At 34.9% G+C, this 26,340-nt stretch overlaps 1 protein-coding gene and 1 long non-coding RNA gene across 2 annotated transcripts in view; both read left to right on the top strand.

Annotated features, from left to right (window-relative positions):
* Positions 1-26,340, top strand: part of LOC128036064 (uncharacterized) — a 98,199-nt gene that overhangs the window by 21,051 nt on the left and 50,808 nt on the right. The gene's annotated exons all lie outside the window — the stretch shown is intronic.
* On the top strand, positions 14,710-16,793 carry LOC105781983 (cytochrome P450 CYP749A22). Its single transcript, XM_012606489.2, has 5 exons — positions 14,710-15,087; positions 15,175-15,398; positions 15,468-15,700; positions 15,782-16,160; positions 16,244-16,793. Exons 1-5 carry the CDS (start codon positions 14,775-14,777, stop codon positions 16,682-16,684), a joined length of 1,590 nt encoding a protein of 529 aa, XP_012461943.1. The 5' UTR covers positions 14,710-14,774; the 3' UTR covers positions 16,685-16,793.

The raw sequence follows: 26,340 nt of genomic DNA on the forward strand, positions 1-26,340 counted from the left end.
AGATGAGGTGGGATGAGAAGGGAATAAAAGTTTTAGGGAAAAAGTGAGAGGGAGTAAAAATTTTGGGGGAAAGTAAAAAGTTTTGAGGGTTTTTGGAGTAAAATTTTGAGAAAAAGTAAATGGGAGAGTAAAATTTTAGTGGGAAATGAATTTTGGATAGATTGGGGGGTTGGGAGGGGAGGGGAGGGGAGTAAAAGTTTTGGGGGGAAAGTGGGAAAGAGTAAAAGTTTTGAGGAAAAAGTAAAAAGGTTTGGGAGTTTGGGGTAAAAATGTAAAATATTATAGTTTGATATTCGAGTTATTCGAATTCGAAAACTCAACTCGAAATTTGAAAAAAAAATTCGAGTTGATTCGAATAACTCGATTCGTTTAACTCGAAATTCGAATTTTTTTTCGATATTTTCGAGTCGAATCGAATTTTGCTCACCCCTAGGTATAAATTAAAATTAAATAAAAAATATAATTAGATTGTTTGATAAAATATAATTTTTTTAAAAATTTAAAGGTGGGGTATTTGAAGGAATTAAAAGAGATAAAATAAAAATAATTGAAACAAATTCTACATTAAGATATAAAAGTTATTTAATCTACTTTTCATTTTCCAAATCTTTTCGTAGAAAAATCCAATCATTTGTTTTTATTATGAATCATCAAACTTGCTTAAAAACATAAATTATTAGTTGATTTAATTTTTTTAATTGATTATCAAACAAGTCCTTGGTTAATGTTCTCCAAGTTCAAGTGCCATTTAGGTCAAAAAAAGTTTAAGTAATAGTAACATAAACATTCATTTTATAACAATAAAGTTAAAGCCATGAATATTTTCAAAAAATATTCAATTAAGCCCTTGAATGTTAAAATATTAATCGATTAAGTTCTTTGATAGTTAAAGTTAACAGTCAATTGTTATAGTTAAAATTTCAATCAATTAAGGCACGGTGTAGCGTTTGTTTACCTCATCCTTTAACCATGTGGTTGAGGGTTCGATCCCCACTTATGGAAATGAAGCACATTTCATAATCAGTCATTTACCTATTTGGAGAGCACTCATAGTGAGGAGATTAACTACTGTTGTTGTTGGTGGATACCCTGATTATGACAAATAAAAAATAACAACTGCCATTTTTTTGGATTATTTTTGCCACATGACATGCTAAGATTGTGCCACGTGGTATAAAATTATAAAAATCATAAAAAAATTATACAAGAATTATAAAAATGAATAAAATTAGAAAAAATATATAAAAAATCTATTTTTAAAAGGTTAATAAATTTTATATTTTATTATTTTTAAAAGGATAATAAATTTTTAAAATATTTTTTTTATTCTTATATTTTTACGAGCTATTTAAATTTAATTTCAAAATAGGGCATGCCTAATATATAAATAGACATTTAATTAGTGTCCAAGAGTAATGGCGTCACTCCTATTTTTCATCTAGTTTAAAAATGATAATTGCTTCATCAGGTGTCTGAACATTCTATATAATTATTCTTCAGTTCGATGTCACCAATAGCAACGACGACACCCAAAAAATTTATTACTTTTTTAAAACTAGAGGTGGTGACACCAATGACAATGGCGTCACCGACATTTACTGTTCAAAATGGGTCATTTACGTACATAATTTTCAAAATAAGTCATTCTTATAAATAATTAAAAGTTTTGGGTATTTTTAATAAAAAAGCTTAAGTTTGATGTGTAATACCCAATTTTCGCCCGGCCCATATACCTTATAAAAAACCCAAATAATTAAAAAAAGACAAATAAAATGAAAGTCCAATCGCAGACTCAACATCAGTCCATTGGCCCAATAAACAGAAACCCTAAAATCTAATAGCTTCCAGCACAGCCCCAACCGCCACACTTCCACGTATACCGCCTGCAAGAATCCAATAGCAACAAAAACACAGTGTAAAAATAGAGAAAAATAGAAAATAAGTTGTATTTCTAAGCTATAAAAAGAGCCAGATTTTCTGTTTTAAAGAAAAAAAAGGGGGTATTCATAAAAAATGGAGGAAGTCAGTGTAAAGGGGGAAAATCAGTGTAAAGGGAGGAAAAAAGAAATCAAAAAGTTTTAAAGAAGGTGATTTTTTCACTTTTTCTTCTATATTTTTTGGTTACGTTTTTACTTTTCTATTTTTTTTTTATCAATCTTATATGAAAAAGAAAAGAAGAGTTAGGAGATGAGAAATCTACCTGGCTTTGCCTACTCCGTTGCAATTGGAGTCGGGCAGAGTTTCAGATCGCTGAAGTGGCAGAGGGCAGAGAGGGTTTAGTTTTTTTCCTGATAGTTAATGTAAATAAAAAGTGTTCTGATTTTAGGGTTTTAAGTGGCTTTTATATTGTGCATAAAACGGCACCGTTTAGGGCCTGTTTCAGTGGCTCTAAAATGGTGCCGTATTGGCCGTTTAGCCTCAGTAACCCACGTGGTGACCTGACCCGGGGAAGGATCCACGCTTTTTGTAACGCTTCGAAAAATTGCGCAAACAGTCCCTTTTCTTTTGTAGGGTATTTCAAATCGATTCTTTTATTTCATTTAAATTTGGCCACGCTTTTTAGGTTTCTTTCCAATCTGATTCATGTCAATATGCTGCGCTTTGAGGGAAGGGAATATTTCCCATTCGGTCCCCATGTTATCCGCGCGTCATATTTGGGCCCTCATATTTGTTTTATCCTCATTTTTTTCCTTTTAATTTTGCTTTAAATTTCAATTTAATCCTCATTAGTTTGATTTGATTTGCTTGTGTTTTATTTATTTAAGTATCGATTATTATGCTATCTTTTAAAAAATTTTAAATCTGATATTATTTGAATGTTTATACTTATTATTATTAAATTAATCATTAATATTATCTAAGTGTATTGTATATTATTATTTTAGATTTATCATGTTTTATTATTTTTAATTTATCAATATTATTATTTTAAATTCATCGTTAACATTATTTTAAATCTATCATGTATATCTATTTCAAATTTATCATTAATATTTTTAAATTTATTGTCGAAACCATTTTTTAAATTAGAAAAAAGGGGGATCGACTTTGAAAATATAATGGGAGTCGCCATCGATCTTTTTTGAGATGCGATCGGATCACCTTGAAAATGATTTTAGGTCTGCGAATTTTGAGAAAACAAGTTCGAAAGTCGGTTACGCACGAGGAAGGGTTAGCACCCTCTTGATGCCCAAAATTGGTACCGAATTGTTTAATGCCTTAGTATCGAAAACTTGAAAAGATTTTAAAGTACGATCCCTTGAATGAAATGAATTGGATGATGAGACTCATTTATTTTGAAGACATAGATTGTCACACCCAGTAAGTTAGAGTGTAACATTTTAAATCCGCGAAATTAAGTTTACTCTTAAATTTTAAAACTTATGCATTTTGAGAAGGATATCTGATTATTTGAGTCAAATGAGAGAATCGAAACCCAGTAAGTTAGGGTTCGATTTCACAAAATCCCTAAATATCGAACATTGCCTTTATTTTCATTTGTTAGAAATCCTCGTCTCGAGAAAACAACATGTCATATCCAATGAGTTAGGACACAACGTATTGAATTCTCAAGAATGAGCTTTTTTTGTATGTTAATTAAAAGATATTCGGTTTCTTAGATCCCGAGGAAGATTGGAATCCAGTGAGTTAGGAGACAATCTTTTCGAGGATCACAAATTCCGAGTGTCGCGTTGTTTTGGAGGCTTTTTGAATAAAAGTGTTTTTGATATTTAAATAATAAACGTAACCTTTTAAGCAGATATAAGGCAATAAAACGTTAATGTACAACGCGAATCGATTATTCGTAAATTTAAATATACACCAATGAATACAAACAATCAATAGATAAATACAAATAAACAAAGTAACAATAGCCTCCATTATGCCAATGTCAACATCAACATTCAAAATAAATAGTATATAAAAATCAATCAAAATACATTAAATCATATACATATATTAATTCAAATAAATAATACATGTGGGAGGAAAATTTTAATAATAATATAAATGATAACGATACATAATAATATACAAAAGGTTGAAACAAGCTTAAATATATAAAGTAGGGTTTTTAAAAGAAAATAATTATATGTATATATAGGAATAAGTAAAATATATAATAATATATACAAAAGTTGAAATAAACAAAATGAATTAAAATAGGGTCCTAAAAAATAAATTATATATATGTATAGATAAATAAAAGATATAATAATGTATTATATACTGTATATCTTTTAATAAAATGATTTAATATAAATTGTGTATAGATATAAAATAGTATTGTATAAAATGTTAAAACCTAAAATAATATTACATAATAACATAAAATAATTTATATACGTAAATAATGGCAATTAAATATACAAACTAATATAATAACAATATCAATAATAATATCAGTAGTAATAACGGTGATAATAATAATAATAATAAATTGATAATAATAATAGATTAATAATAACATTACTGAATAGTAAAAAAAAACAAAAGGGACTAAACTGCAAGCAGAACAAAATTAACAGGCCACAAATATGATTTAAAAGAAATGGAGGGTCAAACTGTAATTCGCGAATTACGGGGGGAGCCAAATGGGAACTATCCCGCTTTCCCAAAACGCAGCGCAGTGACATGGACCAAAATGTAGCAAAAGCAAAATGAAGCATGAAATTCATAAATAAGAAAAAAACTGATATGAAAACACCACGAAGAAAAGAGGACCTTATACGCTAATAGACCAAACGACCAAAATGCGCGGATCCTTCCCCGGATCGGGTCACCACGCGGGTCGTTGTGGGCAAATGGCGCAGTTTCTTTCGTGGTTAAAAAACAAAAACCTAAGCTATTAAACATTTTCCTAATCTAACAAAAAACCTAAAGAAATGAGAGAAAAACTCTCTTTGCGCCGTTCGACGATGAACATCTGGAGGCGCCTAAACCACCGCTGATTTTGATCATGATTTAAACAAGCGATATCCAAAGAAGCTGTAAACTCTCTTCCTTAAACCTCTCTTTTTATGTTGTTTAATGTTTCCTAAACAAAGAAACCAAAAAAAAAAAGAAAAAGAACAGTGAAGAAAAACGAAAAAAGGAAAAAACGAATATACCTCTCAAATCCCTTTTTTGTATTCAATCTCTCTGTGTATTGATATTGTGTGTAGAGGAAAAGAACCCTTTACAGATTCAAAACGGCTTTATATAGCGGATCCAAATAAAATTAAAAATACAATCATAAAATTCCAATTTATCCTTCTCTGTTATTTTCCTTTTTTGCGTGGTTGTTTCGCTCGCTTGTTTGTGTCTCGCTGCAGTACTACTGCACGGAGGTGTGGGCGTGGAGGCATGCATGGCAGTGTATGTGAGGCTACTGTTGTGGTGGCTCACGCTGGGGCTGAGGGAGTTGCGGCACTTGGTCCATTCCAGAAACCCTAGGGTTTTTTGGAAGCTGTTTAGGCCTATCAGGGTTTGGGTTTGTTGGGCCTGTAACACGATTGGGCTAAGGATTGTATTTGGGTTTAGGTTAGCTGTTTAATGGACTGTTAATGGACTTTGAATTATTTTTATTATTTGGTTTTTATATTTGTATCGAGCCGGGCAAAATTTGGGTATTACAGCTGCCCCTCTTTGCTTGTTGTCGTGTAACAGGAACGGAGCAAAGACTCCAAAAATGACCAATTTTGCCCAGTCGTGCTGGACCTTGGTGCTCATCTTCTTTGAATTGCCTCATTCCATCCTACCGCAACATCGGGGAGATAAGATTTGTGGCTTCAATCAACTCCACTGTAATCTCGGGGAGGTAAAATCTGCCATCTTCAGTCTGCCCCACTGCATCTTTAGGGGATAAGACCTGCTTACTCAGTCTGCTCCATTATAACCTCAGGGAGGTAAGATTGGTTTCTTCTGTCTGACTGCAATGTCGGGGAAACAAGATTCACCGTTGTGGCTTTAATCTACTTCATTGTACCGCCAGGGAAGTAAGATTCACTGTTGTAGCTTTAATCTTTTTAACTGCAATGTCGGGGAAGCAAGATTCACCGATGTGGCTTTAATCTGTTCCACTATATCGCCTGGGGAGTAAGATTCACTGTTGTAGCTTTAATCTTTTTAACTGCAATGTCGGGGAAGCAAGATTCACCGATGTGGCTTTAATCTGTTCTGCTGCATCGCTTGGGGAGTAAGATTCGCTGTTGTAGCTTTAATCTTTTTAACTGCAATGTCGAGGAATCAAGATTTATTGATGTGGCTTTAATCTGTTCCACTGAATCGCCTAGGGAGTAAGATTCGCTGTTGTAGCTTTAATCTTTTTAACTGTAATGTCGGGGAAGCAAGATTCACCGATGTGGCTTTAATCTGTTCCACTGCATCACCTGGGAAGTAAAACTGGTATTTTCGATCTGCTTCATTGTCGATGCAGGAAGACAAGGTCTGCTATCTTCACTGATCTGTTCTCTGGGGAACTTGACCTGTATAATAAACCTAATTATGCCTAAAGATTAAGATGGCATGATCAAAATGAATCCAATGCTCCTAACTAGACATGTGAATAATGTTTGCATGAATGCATAGTTTTATTTTGCCGAGAATGATCCCGCTTAGGTTGTCATTACTCCAAGTTTATTAAGGCTTTGTGACTGACGTGCTACAACGCCTTCTCGCTTGACTGGCTTTTTTGAAGAAACATTTAGCCAGGTTGCCCCCCACTGTAAACCTAAAAGTTTAATCCATTAGGGCGCACAATTTGTGCCATCATTCTTCCACTGCAATTCAAGGGTAGAAATATGTGGCTTTTCCTCAATCCTCTCTTATCACAATTCAAGGATACAGGATCTAAATCGTTCTAGTTTCTCACACCATTCTCAAGCTGTCGTACCCAAGGCTCATACACAACTGAAGGCTTTCTTCTCTGAGGAAACCTCTTCCTGTTGCCTGGTGATCATTACTTGCTTGTTTATTCAAGCTTTGTTATCAATATGACATTCTTGTCATTTTGTTCAATCATGTTTTTGACAACAAAATCCAAAGAGAAAGTCCAAATTTAGACTCTTCCTTCTCAAATTTCCAACCTTTAAATTTGGTGTGCTCTAAACAATAGTCCTGTTTCAGGTTCCTATATTATTTAGAAATGTTTCAGAGTAATATGCAAAACTTCCTTTGTGAAAGTTTTATTAGTCCATTAATCATTATTCCAATACAACATTCTTTCAAAAAGGGTCATAACAATGGATAAGAATAAAATTGGTTCTGGGCATAGCTCAAAATGAATAAATTATCACAAATAGTAAAGAAGGATAATAAAGAAATTGATTGGAAATGTATATCTTCGAAAAGAAAAAAGTATTCCAAGAACAACAAATTCAATATAAATAATATGAGAATTGGGTGCCCCAGATATCGCAGCTTGAACTTCTCTGTACAAACTTCTGAAAACCATTTTGAGTTTGACATGTGTTTAGGAGATCTACAGTGCTTTGTCGATGCCCCAAGATGTCGCCTACCATTTCCTGTTGATTCAGGTATAACAAGATTACTACATGCCTGAAGATTCAAGTTGCTCTGATCGCTTCATGCCCCATTCTGATCAATATTTGAGCCGCCCTTTTTCAGGTTTTCAACTCAAATCCCCTTTGGCCTAAGGTGCCATTTGCGGGTTTTCCCTTTAGCCTCTCCATTTTTACTTTTTCATTTTTTCATTTTTCATTTTCATTTTTTCATTTTTCATATATATATATTTTTTGACTTAGAGTGCCCTTTGCGGGTTTTCACATTGGTCCTTTCTTCTTCTTTAAACGAAGTGTTTCTTGACTGGATCCGAGTTTATAGGATTAGCCATCTCACTCAAGATTAATGCTCCTCTGAAAAAGGTCTTCTTTAGAACACAGGGACATCCCTGGCTTAGCATTCATGTCCTTCTAGAATCCTTTAGTTGAGGAAGGATATTTTTCAACATCCAGCCCTCTCGTGGAATTCTCTGAGACGACATTGTTTATTATGGGCTCGTATCATCTGGTACATCTGACCCTAATGAATAGCTTTTAACCATTTTCCTAGGTCCAACTGATCACATCGCAATTGGATCCATTCTGCTTCATCCAATTCTAGCTCAATTAATACCCGGAGAGAGGGGATTTCAATCTTGTAAACCAAAGAGAGAGGTGTTGCCCCAGTATAGATGTTTGACAAGAAAGAAGGGCAAATGGTAATTTCTCATGCCGGTCATTGCAAGTCTCAGTCATTTTTTCATAATTCAATACAGTGATGAACTACGGTATCTGATTTTGAATTGATCACAGACCTTAGCTATCATACTAACATTCATGATATCGTATTCTCTCTAATTCTATACCGGCATATAATGACATTGACGCATGAAGCAGCCTCTACCTGTTTGACAAGGTAACTAATGATCTCAAATATGAAGCAATGCCCATTAGAAAATTTCGATGATGATAACGACCATGCCCCATTTTGCTCAAAATTTGCCCTTTTCGGGTTTTCAACTCAAAACCACCTTTGGTTACAAAGCGCCCTTTGCGGGTTTTCACTTTAGCCTCTCATTTACTCTTTCATTTTTCCTTTTTCTTCTCTCTTTTTTCATTTTCATTTTGACTTTGATTTTGGTTTTTATTTCTCTTCTTTTTGTTTTTGATTTTGATCTTGATTTTTTTTTGAATTGGATCTGAACTCATAGGATTTGGTAAGTCCTTGTTATCCCTTTTGACCATAAAATCTCCCACATAAGATCTTCCACTTTCATCTTGTATGTGAAAAAAACCTCTTTGGTATCGGATTTCTTTCATAGAGCCTTTTGGGGTGTAACTATGGCAGAAAACTTTGGATCTTCCTCTTCAATCAAAGTAAACTCCAACAACATCTTGAAGGGATGGAAACTTGACTTCAAATGGGCAAAGCTATGTTGAGTCAACGAGAGAGGCATTGCCCCGGTAAAGAATTGCATCATTCATACTACAAATTTTGACATCGTGCTGTTGTGTAGATTTCATTATCAGTGCTTAACCCGAGCATATCCTGGTATGACCATACAAAGACATCCTTGAACTCTAGAATAATTTAATGAGGTCTCACTTCATCTTTGTGGTCATGTCAATTTCAATCTTCACCCAGCTCACAATTTCTAATGGTTCATCGCGAGGTAGGATCTATATGTCCTCTTGTTCTACCATCGTCAACAAGTACGGCGATAAGCTACGATCTATGTCAATTTCAAAGTCATGAGATCCCTCTAAGACATGCCTCGCCCAAAAGGAAAATCTGAGTCTGTAGCAGCGTCATTCATGTAGTTGATATCTGGGGACCCATAGTAAGTACCGAAGAATATACAAAAGAATGTATAAATTCATGAATAATTATTCGTACCAGATGATTATGAATGAATGAATAATAATTTGGAAGAAATGCCAAAAGAATGAAAGAATCTGGAATTATTTGTAAAGAATGAAAATATTAGCTCAGCAATAATTGCAAAGATGTATTTCATTAAAATAAACGTTCAGACATGAGCCTATTTCACAAAGGAATTTCTATCATTTTTAGGCTAAAAACAACAAAGTGTTCTGAACATTACTCTAAATAAGCTCTAAAAACTACAGGGATTTCTTCCGTAATCTAATTACTTAGAACACTCCCAGGGCTATAAGGGCGGATATCTAACAAGGTCCCTTCTTTAGTTGCTTTTCGTCAATGTGAACATTTCCCACTCTTCTTCATGCATTGCATTCACCCCATTATCAATTATGATTGGGTAATGGATTTTCTGCACTGGAGTCATCAAACTTGACAACACCCATGTTAATGAGCCTTTTAACAAGCTTTTTAAAGACGGTGTAATTTTCTATCGAATGTCCCCCAATTCTTGCATGATAATCACACTGTGCACTCGCATCATACCATTTGGGGTACAGAGGTTGTAGGGGTTTAGAGTAGAAAGAGGCAATAATGTGCACATCGAATAAGCATTGATACAGCTCCTTATACGACATCGAAATTGGTGTGAACTGGAGATTCTCAGTACTTGGTTTCACTCCAGATTCTTATCTCAATGAACCTTGTTGACTAGTGACCCATTTACTTGGATGACTTACTGACCTTGAGTAACCTATGTTATTCATCTCATCTTCTTTTCTCCTTGCGACTGATTTTTTGTTACTCTCTCCACCCTCTATTCTTCCATTTCTGATGGTGTTTTCAATAATTTCACCATTCATAATTATATCTGAGAAACTCTTTAAAGTACTTCCTAATATGTGCGTGATGAACGGGGCCTTCAATGTGTTGATAAAGAGCATAGTAGTTTCTCTTTCTAGGAGCAGCGGCTGGACTTGATAGTGACTTCCCTCCATCTTTGTGCGTACTGCCTGAAACTCTCACTCGGTTTCTTCTCCATGTTTTGTAAAGTGATCCTATCGGGAACCATATCTGTCACATGACTGTATTGCCTCATGAATGCTTGAGCTAGGTCCCTCCTTGAACCAATCTTGGTATGGCTCAATTGATTGTACCATTTGGACGCTGCCCCTACCAAACTGTCTTGGAAGCAGTGTATTAGCAGCTGACCGTTGTTAATGTAGCCAGTCATCCTTCTACAGAACATAGTGATATGAGCTTCGGGGCAGCTAGTTCCATTATATTTTTCAAATTCAGGCATTTTGAATTTGGGAGGAAGTACTAAGTCTGGGACTAAGCTTAGATCTTTAGCATCAATTCCCTGATTACTATCAGTGCTTTCCAAGGCTTTAAATTTTTCGTCCAACCATTTATACCTATCTTCCCATTGTTTTGACAATTCCGCGTTCGCCTTTCCTTCTTCAGCTGTTTCATCAAAATCTGGGACGGTAAGATTAACTTGATTATCACCAGGGTTAGGACCTGATCCGGCCAAAAATTTTATCGGTATTGAAACATCGGTTTAAAACCGCTGAGGCCCAATTGAAACAGAGGATCTGCGCAGAGGTACCTCGGTCTTAACTTGCGTATGCAGAGGCGTAAAGCCTGGAGGATAGATAGGTCTATCCTTGTCTTCTTCTTCATCATTTACCATAGGACCTTTCCCCTTATTTACTCCTTTAGTCAGTAGATGGGTCAATTCAGCCATCGCATCTTTTTGAGCCTTGATCAAATTTTCCATCATGTCTTCTAGGATTTTATCTAGCCGCCATTGCATTTGTACTTGTAACTGTTCTTGCATATCCTGTTGCATTTGCTTCAATTTCTCTAATCTTTGATCCATTTCCTTAGTTTTGCGACGAGTACCGTAAGGATGTTTGGTTGGTTGGTTGGTTTTCCAGATTAGCTGAAATAAATTTACTCTATTAGACTCTTTCAATGAATTTTAATGCATATCATGCAGATGTATGAAATGCATGCCTAAAGAGACGTTGATTCTGATTCAATTACATTTAGGAAAATTTTCTAGAAGACAAATTTCTTTACATAAAGCGGATATATATACGGCCTCGCCCTTATATTCCAAGAGACAACATCGATCCCCTCCTATATGTTAAATCTTGCTAGTTTCCAATGAATGTCTCTTATTGCTCCTTTTCTTGATCCTGGTCGCGATCCATCATCTGCCCATCTTCATAGAGCTCGTTAGCTTCTTCAAGGGAGTTGAAACGTTGAAGGCCCTTGGACAATCGTCTCGAACCTTTAGGCCACAAAGCAGAGGTCACGAACTCTTTTATCACCCTTCTTGTGTTTCTCAGAATATATTCAAACAGCCATATTATTTTCCACTTTATCGAGGAATCCGTATTACATGACAAGCTTTCTAAGTTAGTAACCAAACTTGAATCAATATCTATTTCCTAAGATGCAAATGCAATGCAATCATAATCAAAACAAAACAAGATGGGTTAGTACAAAACAGAAGCAAACAAGGAAAACAAAAATACCTAGTCAGGTGACCACTAGGGGTTTGGAATGGCTCTACCTAGGATGGGTTCCTAAGGTCTTCTATATGCGGTTTGGCTCTAAAGTTAAGGTACCCGAACCAGCAGATTCCTCGATCTTCACCCATTATAGACTCATACAGATCGAGTTCGGTTCAGGGGAATACATTTCCCTATGGCTGCACGGAGATAAAAATCTCACGAAGACATAGGTACAGATGTATCTCGAAAGTGATCCACTATCCTGCACGGAGGTGAAAACCTCACGAAGGAGTAGCTTCTCACTCCCACTTAAAAGGGGAAGACAAAACAGTCTTTATGCAATATGATGCCAAGATATAGAGCTCAATTTACAGTAATCATGCAAACAAATGCAAAGAGAATATCGTAATTTTTCAAAATCAAATTTTTAATTTTCAACAATAAGACAAAAGACAATCAATTTTGCGGCTTGACTCTTGAATTCCCCAAAGGAGTCGCTTGTTGTCGAAACCATTTTTAAATTAAAATTTTTTATTTGAAATAATTTTATTTTTTATTTAAATGATATTTGTATAATTAAAAGATATTCGGAATTTGTGATCCTCGAAAAGATTGTGTCCTAACTCACTAGATTTCAATCTTCCTCGGGATCTAAGAAACCGAATATCTTTTAATTAACATACAAATAAAAAGCTCATTCTCGAGAATTCAATACGTTGTGTCCTAACGCATTGGATATGACATGTTGTTTTCTCGAGACGAGGATTTCTAACAAATGAAAATAAAGGCAATGTTCGATATTTAGGGATTTTGTGAAATCAAACCCTAACTTACTGGGTTTCGATTCTCTCATTTGACCCAAATAACCAGATATCCTTCTCAAAATGCATAAGTTTTAAAAGTTAAGAGATAAACTTAATTTCGCGGATTTAAAATGTTACACTCTAACTTACTGGGTGTGACAATCTATGTCTTCGAAATAAATGAGTCTCATCATCCAATTCATTTCATTCAAGGGATCGTACTTTAAAATCTTTTCAAGTTTTCGATACTAAGACACTAAACAATCAATTCGGTACCAATTTTGGGCGTCACGAGGGTGCTAACCCTTCCTCGTGCGTAACCGACTTCCAACTGCTTTTCTCAAAATTGCAGACTAAAATCATTTTCAAGGTGATCCGATCAAGATCTCAAAAAGATCGTATGCACTCCCATTATATTTTCAAAGTCGATCCCTTTTTTCTAATTTAAAAATGGTTTTACATTTATTATATACTATTATTTTGGATTTATCACGATGATTATTCTAGAATTATCATCAAAATTTTTAAATTTTATATGTATTATTATTTCAAATTTATTATATATTATTTATTGTAAATTATCCAATTCATTTCAAATTGTAGATATTATTTGTATTAAATTGTACATTCATATATATTATTTGTTTTAATTCATGTATTGTTTTAAACTTCGCTCATATATGCATTATTTATTTTGAATTATACATATTACTTATTTTTTATATTACTTTTCTATATAATGTATATTCTAATTTTTCTTCATACTTCATTTGCTTAAATATTTTTGTATATTGTGTTTTATTAGTTGTTTTAAACAATTTATTAAATGATTTATTTCAATTCATTTCACGTATTCATTTTATCTTAAATTGATTTGCATAATAGATTTTTTAGCCTATAACTTCATGTTGTTTTATTTATGTACCCTTTCTTTGGAATTAAGTTTGTTTTATATATTATTTCGAGTTCGATAATTATTCTACCCATGTATATTATTCCATGTTCAGACATTTACTTTTCAGTTCCGAACATTACATCATAGTTAAAATTTTCGATTTATTTGCCAAAATTTGATTATTTCATTTCTTTTCATCTCAAATAAATCAAGTTTATATCATTGTTAATATTGCATTAAACCTTCGCTTTGATCCAATTTCGTAAAAAAGGGAAAATGAAGTTTGCAATATGTCGTCTTTGGAACGATGAGAAATCGTGCTCTAACTTACGGGGTTTCGATTTTCTCATTGAACTAAAACGACTAAACATTTTAGTTTTCAAATGCACAAAGTTTCAATAAAGATTTTTTAAAAGGTTAGCTTATGCTCGGGAATTCAAACGTTGCATCTTAACTTACGGGATACGACATCTTGTTGCCTCGGGATGAGAAATCCTTTTACATTCGTTCAAATCTATCCAAACATTGTTTTAAAATATGGCATTAATAAAAGGGGAATCGTTTCTAATCTTTTCAAATTTTTTATGTTAGACTTTAAGACATTAATAAATCAATTCGGTACCAATTTTAGGCGTTACGAGGGTGCTAACCCTTCCTTGTGCGTAACCGACTCCCGAACCTATTTTCTCAAAATTCGCAGACCTAAAATCGTTTTTAAGGTGATCCGATCACACTTCAATTAAATATCGGTGGCAAGTCGACCCTGTTTTTTCAAAATAAAAATGGTTTCGACATGATGAATGGCGTAAGCCATTATCTAGGTCTACTTAATACGACGGCTTGGTTTTGTCGGCCGAAAGGAAATTACCTTATGGGTTTTGCTTCGCCCAAATGCTAGCAAAGTCTTTGTACGCATTTGTTTGATTGGAAAAGTGAGAAATAGATGAACATGGTAAGCACAAATTCTAGACATTACCATATCACCTATAAAATTTAGTTATCTTTTTAATTTCTTTTGGCGTATTATGAAAAAAAAAAAAAAAAGTAAATTTCTAACAACGCCGTGATTAACACGACTATTGGCTGTAATTTTCAAAGGACATGAACCTTGAAGAGGGACAAGTGTAGTCTCTTGATGATAAATGTGTTGACTGTCAACTTGCAAAACCCAGATTACCATAACAGATGCAAAATCTGATCGGTGAACATAAGAAAATGGAGACCATGGGAAAACTTCTAATCCTGCTTACAGCTTTTTTATGCCTCTACCTCTTCGTTGCTTTGCTCAATGTTTTCTACAAGTATTGGTGGATACCTCAACGGGTACAGTTCATCATGAATTCACAAGGAATCAGAGGACCTCCTTATGAATTTATCCATGGAAACAACAAAGAAGCTGCCCAAATGTCCATGGAAGCATCTACCAAACCTATGGCCTTGACGCACGATATATTTCCCAGAGTCGTGCCTCATGTTTACTCCTGGATCAACAAATACGGTTAGAATATTTTTTTCTTTTTTCTTTTTTGGGTAGTATTTTCTAACTAACCTCCACTTTCCATGAAGAGAAATCGTTTTCTTTCAGGGAAGACTTATCTTAGTTGGAATGGAATTCGAGGTCAACTGCTAATTTCAGACCCAGATCTAGTCAAAGAGGTCCTTAAAAACAGTGACAAAGCTTTTCGAAAGCCAAAGATTTCATATTTCTTCGACAAGCTAATAGGCGATGGGCTTGCTTCAACCGAACGTGAGAAATGGGCAAGGCAAAGGAAACTGGCCAATTATGCCTTTCATGGGGAGAGCTTAGAAGTAAATCATCTCTACCTTCTAATCTAATTATTGTAGTGGGACATTTACAAACTTGATAATTTTTTGCAGAATATGACTCCAGCAGTAGTTGCTAGCGTTGAAACCATGCTTGAGAAATGGAAAAGTAAGGAGGGCAAAGAGATAGAAGTGTTCCAAGAGTTCAGATTATTGACTTCAGAAGTGATATCCAGAACCGCCTTTGGTAGCAGTTACTTGGAAGGGGAGAAGATTTTTGACATGCTGATGAAGTTGACAGTAATTGCGGGCAGAAATATTTTAAAAGCAAAGATTCCCATCATCAGGTAACTTCATCAAATCTTTACTTTGTTAATCAACATACTTCAGCTTACAATGGGTTGATTTAATCTGGTTGTCCTTTTCAGCAAGTTTTGGAAATCTGCTGATGAAATTGAATCAGAAAGAATTGCCAAAATGATACATGATTCTGTGATGAGGATTGTTAAAAAAAGGGAAGAGAGAGTAGTGAACGGAGAAGCTGATAACTTCGGTCGTGATTTTCTGGGATTACTTGTAAATGCTTATCATGAGGCGGACCAGAAAAACAGGCTTTCGATTCAAGATATGGTAGATGAGTGCAAAACTTTTTATTTTGCTGGGCAAGAAACAGTCAATTCCTTGCTTGCATGGGCAACTCTGCTTTTAGCAATACACACCGATTGGCAAGACAAAGCAAGAGCAGAGGTGATTGAGGTCTTTGGTAATCAAAAGCCAGATTCTGAAGGGATGGCCAAATTAAAGACGGTAAGCAAACTATACAAATTCAATAGCTTGAAAACTAGCACTGACCATTTATATTGCCTTTTGGATTTCTTTTTCTCCAACAGATGACCATGATTATCAATGAAACTTTACGGCTCTATCCTCCTTTAAATCGCGTGATAAGAGAAGTAGGAAGAGAAGTCCAATTAGGAAAACTTGTCCTGCCTACTCATTTAGAGGTCGACATGCGAATCATAGCACTTCACCATGACCCTGACTTATGGGGAGATGATGTTAATCTTTTCAAACCAGAGAGGTTTGCTGAAGGGATAGCAAAAGCTACTAAGTACAATGCAGCTGCATTTATGCCTTTTGGATTGGGATCTCGATCTTGCGTTGGCATGAGCTTTGCAATCACTGAAGCGAAAACTGCACTTTCCATGATTCTGCAACGCTACACTGTCACCGTCTCCCCTACCTACGTTCACGCTCCTGTACCAAGTCTTACACTCAAGCCACAACATGGGATGCAGTTGTTGTTTCATTCACTACATTATGATGCTTAAAATTCTAGGCTGTTGGTCTCCAATATAGTAATATATAATAAAATGTGGATGATACTGTATTTTGCAACCATACGATGATATATGGTTTGGGGATTTCATGTTTTGGCAACAGGATTATATGCTTTTTTTTTTTTTTGTTGATATTGTTAAAGGTTAAAAGGGTATTACAGCAAACATCGCCACCGCAGGAGCAGGCCCTACAGTCCTGTGAATAACATAATTAGGTGTCTTTCTTCCATTACTACTGCAGTAGTGAGGTTTTTATTCCACTTAGTTCCATTCTTCCGGAGTGTCTGCTTGAAACACACACTCCTGGAGCCGGCCATTACATTGCTTGTTTAGCTTTCATGGAAGGCTCGAAGCTCATTAGACCAGAAACATTGTTCCTTTGCCTATGTATCTTTTTGACATATTCTCTTAAGGAAGAGCTACTTATATCAAGGCTCCATCTTTCTGAGTTGCAAGGCAAAAGTCCGTTCTCCATGAAAAACCTACCCATTTCCACTAAGTCCCCGTTCTCCTTTGCTTCTCAGATGACTTTTGCAATAAAAAGTCCTTTTCCCTTAAAAGCAATGGAGAATAGACACCATTTTAGAATAATTTTTAGCTTAAAAAAAGTATTTTTTGGTAGATGGAGAAGTTGAAAATTTTAACTTTTCTTCAGCCAAAAGTGATTTTGGGTGATAATTTCCTTTTTTAACCTATCTTCTCCCAAAAAAGTTTTTTTCTCTGGTTCTTTGGAGCTAAACCTATACCCATTTTTTTCACATTTTCTCTTTCAAAGTTCTTTCTTCTGGTTCTTTATTCCTCTTCTGCCGGTGAGTTTCTTTTCTTCTTCTTCTTCTCTTTAATTATTCATTATACTTTAGTTTTTAGTTGTTTTCTGATTGTTTGATTTTTATAGAAATTTTACAGAAATTAATTGACTGATTTTACAGAAATTCTATCTCCTTAAAATCATTTTAGAAAGTTTCAGAAGATTACAGGAAACAAAGAAGCAAAAGAAACACAAAGCAAAATATTATTATTAGTAATGCATGCGATTAGAATCATGAAAAGTAACTCTTCCAAAAGAAAAAAAAAGAGGGAAAATTCTGGCTTAGTTGTATGGTCAAAGCAAAAAAAAAAAAAAAAATCCCCCAAAACTTCAAAGGAGTGTCAAACATGAACTCTGAGATGTGTAGGCCCTACCATTTAAAAGTTCAAACAGGAATCTTTGTTGACTTGGTTGGGACTTAAACAAACTAAAAGATTCAAGTTATGTTGCTTACATTGATTCTTTGAGTCATTGTAAGCATGGAGATAATCACTGATCAAATAAGGAGGCATAAATAGCACTTACGGTGTCATTGTTGCCTCTTTTGCTTTACTGCTTTGCTCTGTTTTGTGCCTCTGCTGCTTTGCTCTGCTTTGCTTTACTGATTGTTAGATACCCAGGAGTGTTTAGAGTTAAACCTACAGGCCCAAACTATTTTAGTTGATGAAAATAAAAGAAATATAGACTAAATATTTGAATATTTAATAGATTAAATACTGATTGTTTTACTGATTAAATACTATTTTAGAGTTTACTGATTACTTTACTGATTGCTAGATCCCCAAGAGTGCATATCAATTTGGTTGCCGATACATATTACGCTCTATTCACTTCTATATGATAGATTGAATATTTAAAGGAGAGAATAATACTAAACTTAACTATAGACTTTAAGTGCATATTGAGAGGAGACTGCTATAAACATGCATTAGAGGTTGATTAGAAAAATAGAGCAATTTTGAGTAATGGAGATCTAAGTCACATAGAGAATTCAATTAATAATAGATGAAGAGAGTTATGGACCTGCTAAACTGTTAGGATTGTCTTCAGATCACTGAACCACCAAGCAATTCTTATTGATCTTATACCTGAAAAGACATTAATGAGTTCCAACCTGTCTCTACAGGCACAAGTATGAACAAATACAAAAAAAAAAAGGAAAAAAAAAAGGAATTTTAATTTATACCAATGCATGCTGGGAAATATATGCCTTCATTCAATATAAGAGCTAATATACACAACCACTGCCTACAACTATATGCATGGTCAAGCAAATACTTTATCAGTATACATACATAGGCCCTAACAATTTGAAGGCCATACATGCTATAACCCACATGCAGAGTGTTGTTCATCACAAAAAGGAATGCAAATAGTAAAGTTTAATACCAATTTTTAACCCTTTGAAATGTCGGTAACATATCAACAAAAGTGAACCTTCAACAAAAAAGATGCCACTAACCTCTCCACAAAATAGGATGCAATAGAACCAGTAACAGCATGTGCAGGAGCTAGCTTTCCAAGCTTTTCCTCCAAACCTGGAGTTGTAGCCTGTAATAGAATTAAAGTTCAACAATACCATTATTCATTGATTAACATCGAAAATAACAACCTTAACATAAGAAAAATCAATGAAAAAATTCAAAGATTGATAAATAAACTACAAACCTCCACTGCAGCTTTAGACCAAGCCCTTTGCTTTATATCCATCAAGTTCATCCCTACACCATCAGTTGTATCAATACAAGCATAAGCCCCTAAGAATAGACATGCCATGAAAGAGCTAACAAGAGAGATCCTCTCAGTGTCCTCATAAGTTTCTTGTTGTGTCTCAAATATCTTCCGAATTTGTGGTCCTGTATATCTCTCATAAGCATGAGAACCAGTAATTTTAGACAACTCCAATGCACCACTGACAGCTTTCTTTATTTCTATACACTGAGCAGTTGTGCTGCAGTCCATCCATATCGGTGATTCCTTCGGTTGCTTATAGGCTTTATAGGCTTACAAGAGTTAGTGTCTTATATGCTTATTGTTGTCTTAACATACCAAGGAGTTACTCTTCCTACATTAAAATGCCTGTAAATCACAAGGAAATGTTGTTGATTGATAAGTCATTCATTATGCCTCTCGTTTGTTGTTACACTGCTAATTTTTTATGCTTTTGTTTTCTGTAATGTGTAAGCTATTAAAACTACAATAATAACGAACGCAAAATGATTGAATGAAATACTGTAAATCACAGTATGCTTTTTTTTTATGCTTTATCCTTAAGTTGTTTCCATGCACTGCCCTGCTTTGTTTCCTTTCTACCAATTGATTTCATGACATAAATGTACTATAAAAATTAGTATATATGAGTGAACTCATTTGATTTATTTATTTGACGTTTCCAATTTTCCATAAATATCAGTAGTTGCATTTGTCTCCAAGTACACTTTAGGTTTTTTCAATTATAAATTCTTTATTCTATGGATGAGAATGGATTTTTGAGTGAATTTATTGATAAAATCAGTAGTTAGTACAATATCTTTTGTAAATGATTGATTTGGTTTAATTTATTTCCCCTTGACCTTTTTGTGATTCAAGTGATAGCTTTGCTCCTGCAGTTCTGTCTTTGGTTCTAAGGTTTCATTTGTGAATGTTATTTGAATCAATTTAATATAGTAGTATGGTATTTTTGTGTTCTGTTGCAGGTTCTTTTCACCTACAATAAACTACTTGACTTCAAAAGGGCACAATCTTTACCTACCCTTGGTTCTTGGACTTGACAAAGTAAATCCCAGGTTTGTGAGCTTATTACGTTTCTTTCATTGCTTCTGCCTTGGATTCTGAATAGTTGGATATAGTTAATATTTTGATACACATGTAAACAAATATACTTATGTGACATTTGATTTTCTTGACTGCTTAACTGGCTGAAACGGATCTATTCGTATACACAATAGATGAGTACTTCGGCAGTTGAAGTTAGTGGTGAAAAAGTAAAAGCAATGTGGGATAAGAGATTGACAGAAATATTTTGTGATATTTGTATTAAAGAGATACTAAAAGACAATAGGCCTGGTACTCATTTCACAAAAGATGGATGGTTGAAAATAATGACCAACTTTGAGAAAGAAACGGGCAAGTGTTTTTCACAAAGACAACTTAAAAATAGGTGAGATGCCCTAAAAAAAGAATGGAAAGCTTGGAAGAAACTTAAAGGCGACGATAATGGTCTAGGGTGGAATCCTATAAAAAGAACCGTTGATGCATAAGATGATTGGTGGGAGAGTAGGATACAAGTACATTGATAATTCTAAATATTTTTTGTTTTTTTTTCTTATTTATGAGGTTATTGATAATTACTGTTATTAAACTATCATTTTATATGTAGGTTGTGCCTGAAGCTCAAAAATTTAGAACATCGGGCATTGATCCTGAATTCAAAGGGAAGTTGGACCAAATGTTAATGGGGATAGTTGCAACATGTGGTAAAGCATGGGCACCAGGTGATAAAGTATGGGCACCTTCTTCTGGTACACTCCGTAGTGATTTTTTTGAGGATGTTAACAACGAAATACCTAAAGAGAATGAAGAAGAAAATATCAGAAATGATGTTCACATTTTAAATGATGTTCACATTTCAAATGATGTTCAATTTGATGGAAACGATCAAAAAAGAAAAAATCCTGAGATATCAATGTTGACACCATTTTTTTGATAAAACGGGATCGACTTAGGTTTTAGAAACGAAAACGAAAACGGAAGTCTCCACCAATCCTTTTTGATGAGGTGTGATCGGGTCACCTCGTAAAGTGGTTGTTTTTAATAAACAATTTGATTTTTATGAAAAACAACGATTTTGGTCCACGAAATTCAGAAAAATGGGTTTGGGAGTCGATTACGTACGAGGAAGGATTAGCACCCTCGTAACGCCCAAAATTGGTACCTAGTTGATTAATTAATGTCTTAGTGTCGAAGATTGAAAATTTTAAAGAAATTTAAAATACGATCTTTTATTGAAATGTTGAAAATTTTCGGGAAAGGCATATTTCACGTTAATCGAGAAAGAGAATTATATCCAATAAGTTAGGACATAATGTCTTGAATTTCTGATACGCGAATGAATACCAAAAATCTGCTTATTTAAAAGATATTTAGCTATCTCGGTTTCAAAAAAGAGATCATGCCCAGTAAGTTAAGACAAGATCTTTTCTTAATTCCCGAGATCATTTAAAACTTTGTTTGAAATGATTCGCGTATTTAGATTTATCGAGAAAATTGAAACCCCGTAAGTTAGGGTATAATTTTTCGAATATCAAAATACGAAAAATAATTTTTGATATATCGAGTAAAGTAAAACACGATGTCGTAAAAAATGCGAAAACAAATTATATAGGATACGCATACGAAACAATAATGAATATGAAAGTGTAACATAATACGAATGATAGTGACAAAACATGATAAAAAGGACTAATCAATAGCATGCCAAATAACTAGTGTATAAGCAAAATAAAAGTGAAATATTTTAAAATAATAATGAAAGCGTGAATAAATAGATAATAATTGAATTATAATTATAAAAAAAAGCAATAGGATATATGTATATGTATATGTATATGTATATGTATATGTATATGTATATGTATATAAAGTATAAGATATAATAAGGAATATGCAAGCATGTATATATATATATGAAAATTAAAATATGTATATAAAGATATATAGATAAATAAGATATAAAGTATATAGATGTGAAAATGAAAAATACGTATATAAAGATATATATATATATATATATATATATGATAAGATATAAAGTGTATATATATATATATAAAATTATAGACGTATATATATATATATATATATATATATATATTATAAAATTTATGATGGATATAGATATATATGTATGTATAACAAAACGTATGTGTGTGTGTGTATATATATATATATATATAAATAACAAAAATTTGAAATTAAAAGGACATAGTTGAGTAAATAGTAATAATAATATTTATAATAATATAATATAATAGTAATAATAATATGTAAAATGATCAATTTAACAATAAATAACTAAAATACCAGATAGAGGACTAGATTAAAAACTATGCTAGAATGTGGGGTCAAATCGCTACTAAAATAAAAGAGGAGACCTTCATGAACCCGCGCATAACATGGAGGGACTAAAATGAAAATTTTTCCTTCTCCTCCAAAACGCATCGTTCCAGGAGGGACCGAATTAAAAACGCAAAGAAAAACGGGGTAAAATTGCAAAAGTAAAGAATATTCAATTGAAAACACAGTGAAAAGCGGAAGGAATAGGGTAGCAATTATACCCTAGTCACAAAACACGCGGATCCTTCAGGTAATGGGTCGGGTCACGCGTGGGTCGCGCGAAACGGCGCCGTTTTGGCGCTGAGGCCCCCATGTGAAACAACGACGTTTTTCATTTGGTATAAATGTTTAAAAAAACCCTAAAAAATTAGATTCATCCCCTTTTTTTAAAAAAAAAAATCAGAGAGCCAAAGCTCTCTCTCAAACCCCAAATCATCCATTTGCTGTTTACCGTCCGTCCATCGGATCAAGGCCGTGGGCCGATGGTCGACGACGGACCAAATGTGCTTTTGAGCCCCGTTTTCGACGATTTGAAGGCCAATCCTTCTCAACCAAGAAGAAAACCGAAAGAAAAGACCCTCACCCCCTTTTAAGGCCGATTTTGACGACGGAGAGAGGATCCCCGACAACGTGGCCGCGGGACATCTCAGGTGAGCCTTTATTTTTCCTTTTTATCTTTGTAGGTAGAAATAAAAATAAATAAACAAAAAAAAAGTCAAGAACAAAATAAATAGAAATAACAACCGAAAATCACCTTTGAAGTTTTGTTTTTTTTATTTATTTTCTAATATGTCTGTAGTAAAAAAAATACATTGACTTGGTGATGGCTTTTTCTAGCCGAAATTGATACAACATTTTTTCTTTGTTTGTTGCTTGCGTTTTTGTTCTTTTCTTGCAGGTGATTGACGGGCGCAAGTGGCAGAGGCGATGAAGTGACCGTGGCGGTGGCGGCAGGTCAAGTGTGAGAAGACCCTAGGTGCGGCGCACCTAGGGTTAGGGTTTCCAGACCCTTTTTCTTGCTTTGGGCCGTGGGAAATTGTGTTGGGTTGTATTTGGGTCCGTTTGGGTTAGGGGTAGATTTGGGCTTACTTTTGGTTTGGGTTATTTTGTGTTTTATTTGTTTGTAATGGCCCCGGGTGAAATTGGGCTTCTACAGCTGCCCCTCTTTGCTCGTTGTCGTGTAACAAGAACAGAGCAAAGACTAAGAAAGACCAATTTCGCCCGGTCTCGTTAATGCTCTAGTGCTTCTCTTCTTCAAGTAGCCTCCTTCTAATCCACTGTGTCTTGTTGCTTTGATCTACTCCACTGCACTTCAGAGAGATACGACTTGCAGCTTCAATCCACTCTGCTGCAACTTCAGGGGGACGAGATTCGTGGTTTTAGTCTGCCCTACTGCAACGTCAGGGAGATAAGACTTGATGTTTCAACCTGCTCCACTGTGACTCTAGGGAGATAAGGTCTTAATATGATAAGATCCATTATCAACAGTCTGCTCCACTACGACTTTAGGGAGATAAGACTTGTAGTCGGTCTTCAATTTGCTCCACTACTTCTTCATGGAAATAAGACTTATATCTTCAACCTGCTCCACCGCAACTTCGGGGAGATAAGGTTTGCTATCTTCAGTCTGCTCCACTGTAACTTCAAGGAGATAAGACTCGTAATGTCAACCTGCCCAACTGCAACTTCAGGGAGATGAAGTTTGATATGATCTACTCTACTATAACTTCAGAGAGATACGATCAGTAATTTATAACTTCAATCTGTTCCACTGCAACTTTAGGGAGATAAGATTCGTAATTTCAACCTGCCTCACTGCAACTTCAGGGAGATGATGTTTGATATGATCTGCTGTACTATAATTTTAGAGAGATAAGATATGTAGTTTATAGCTTCAATCTGTTCCACTGCAACTTCAGGGAAATAAGACTCGCTATCTTTAGTCTGTTCCACTGCAACTTCAGGAAGATAAGACTCGTAATTTCTAATAAAGTCCGATGTGATCCGTTCTACTGCAACTTCAGAGAGATAAGATTCATCATTTTGACCCGCTCCACTGCAACTTCAGGGAGATAGGACTTATATCTTCTACTTGCCCTACTGGAACTTTAGGGGGATAATGTTAGTAACTTCAACCTGCTCTACTGCAATTTTAGAGAGATAAGGTTTGTTATTTCAATCTACTCTACTGCAACTTCAGAGAGACAGGGTTTGTAATTTATAGCTTCCATCTATTTCACTACAACTTCAATGGAATAAGACTTGCTATCTTCAGTCTACTCTACTGCATCCTCAGCAAGATAGAACTTGTGGCTCCAATAAAGTCTGATGCGATCTGTTCTACTACAACTTCAGAGAGATAAGATCCATCATTTTAACCTGCTCCACTGCAACTTCAGGGAGATAAGGTTTGTTATCTTCAACCTACTCCGCTACTACTCAGGGAGATAAGACTAGTGATTTCGATCTGCTTCACTGTCAGTACAGGAAGACAAGATCTACAACCTTCGACCTACTTCACTGCTACTCAGGGAGATAAGACTAGTGGCTTAAATTTGCTTCCCTACTACCTTGGGAAGATAAGATTCGCCGTCTTCGATCTGCTCCACTACTGCTTAGGGAGATAGGATCTGTAATTTTCAACCTACTCTGCTACTGCTTAGGGAGATAAGGCTAGTGCTTTCGATCTGCTTCACTGCCAGTACAGAAAGACGAGATCTGCTACTCTTAGTCTACTCCGCTGCAAACTCAGAGAGGTCAGGCTTGTGTCTTCGATCTGCTTCACTGCCAGTACAGGAAGACGAGATCTGCTGCTTTTAGTCTGCTCCGCTGCAAACTCAGGAAGGTTAGGCTTGTGTCTTCAATCTGCTTCGCTGCCAGTACAGGAAGATGAGATCTACTGCTTTTAGTTTGTTCTGCTGCAAACTCAGGGAGGTCAGGCTTGTGTTTTCGATCTGCTTCGCTGTCGGTACAGAAAGACGAGATCTGCTGCTTTTAGTCCATTCCTCTGTAATTTCTGAGAGATAGGACTTGATATGACGACTTCAATTCATCTCACTGCAACTTCAGGGGTATGGGAAACTTCATTAATATGTTCTTTGGGGAACATGACCTGTAAAGTCCATTTTATAAACCTATTTATGCCTAATGATTAGGATGTTATGATCAGAACGAATCAGATTCTCCTAACTAGGTGTGTGTGAATTATATTTGCATGAATGCAGAATGTTATGAGAATGATCCCTTTTTTAATGTTAGGGTTGTCATTGCTCGTTATTCATTAAGGCTCCATTACCAACACGTCAGAATGCCATCTTGTTTGGCTGGTAGCACTCATCTCTTACTTAAACGGATTGCCCCCACTATAATCTTCAAAGTTCAATCTGTTGTAATCTTCAAGGCTAAGTCCACGGTAATTTTTGGACATAAAATTTGAGCCATCTTCCTTCCACTGAGTAAAAGATCTGGCTCTTTCTCAATCCTCTCCCACTGTAATTCAGGGATACAGGATCTGAATCTCTTTGGTCTCTTACACCATTCTTAGGGTGTCGTACCAAATATTTATGCACAATTGTAGAACTTTCTCTTCTAATAAACCTCTTTTTATCACTCTGTGATCATTACTCATTTGTTCATTGAAGTTTTGTCACCAAAGACGACATTTTTCGTTTTGTTCAATCTATGCTTAGACAACAAAATCCGAAGGGATAGTCTTAATTTAGAC

The sequence above is a fragment of the Gossypium raimondii genome, chromosome 13 (assembly GCF_025698545.1).
Source record: "Gossypium raimondii isolate GPD5lz chromosome 13, ASM2569854v1, whole genome shotgun sequence".
NCBI classification, from domain to species: domain Eukaryota; kingdom Viridiplantae; phylum Streptophyta; class Magnoliopsida; order Malvales; family Malvaceae; genus Gossypium; species Gossypium raimondii.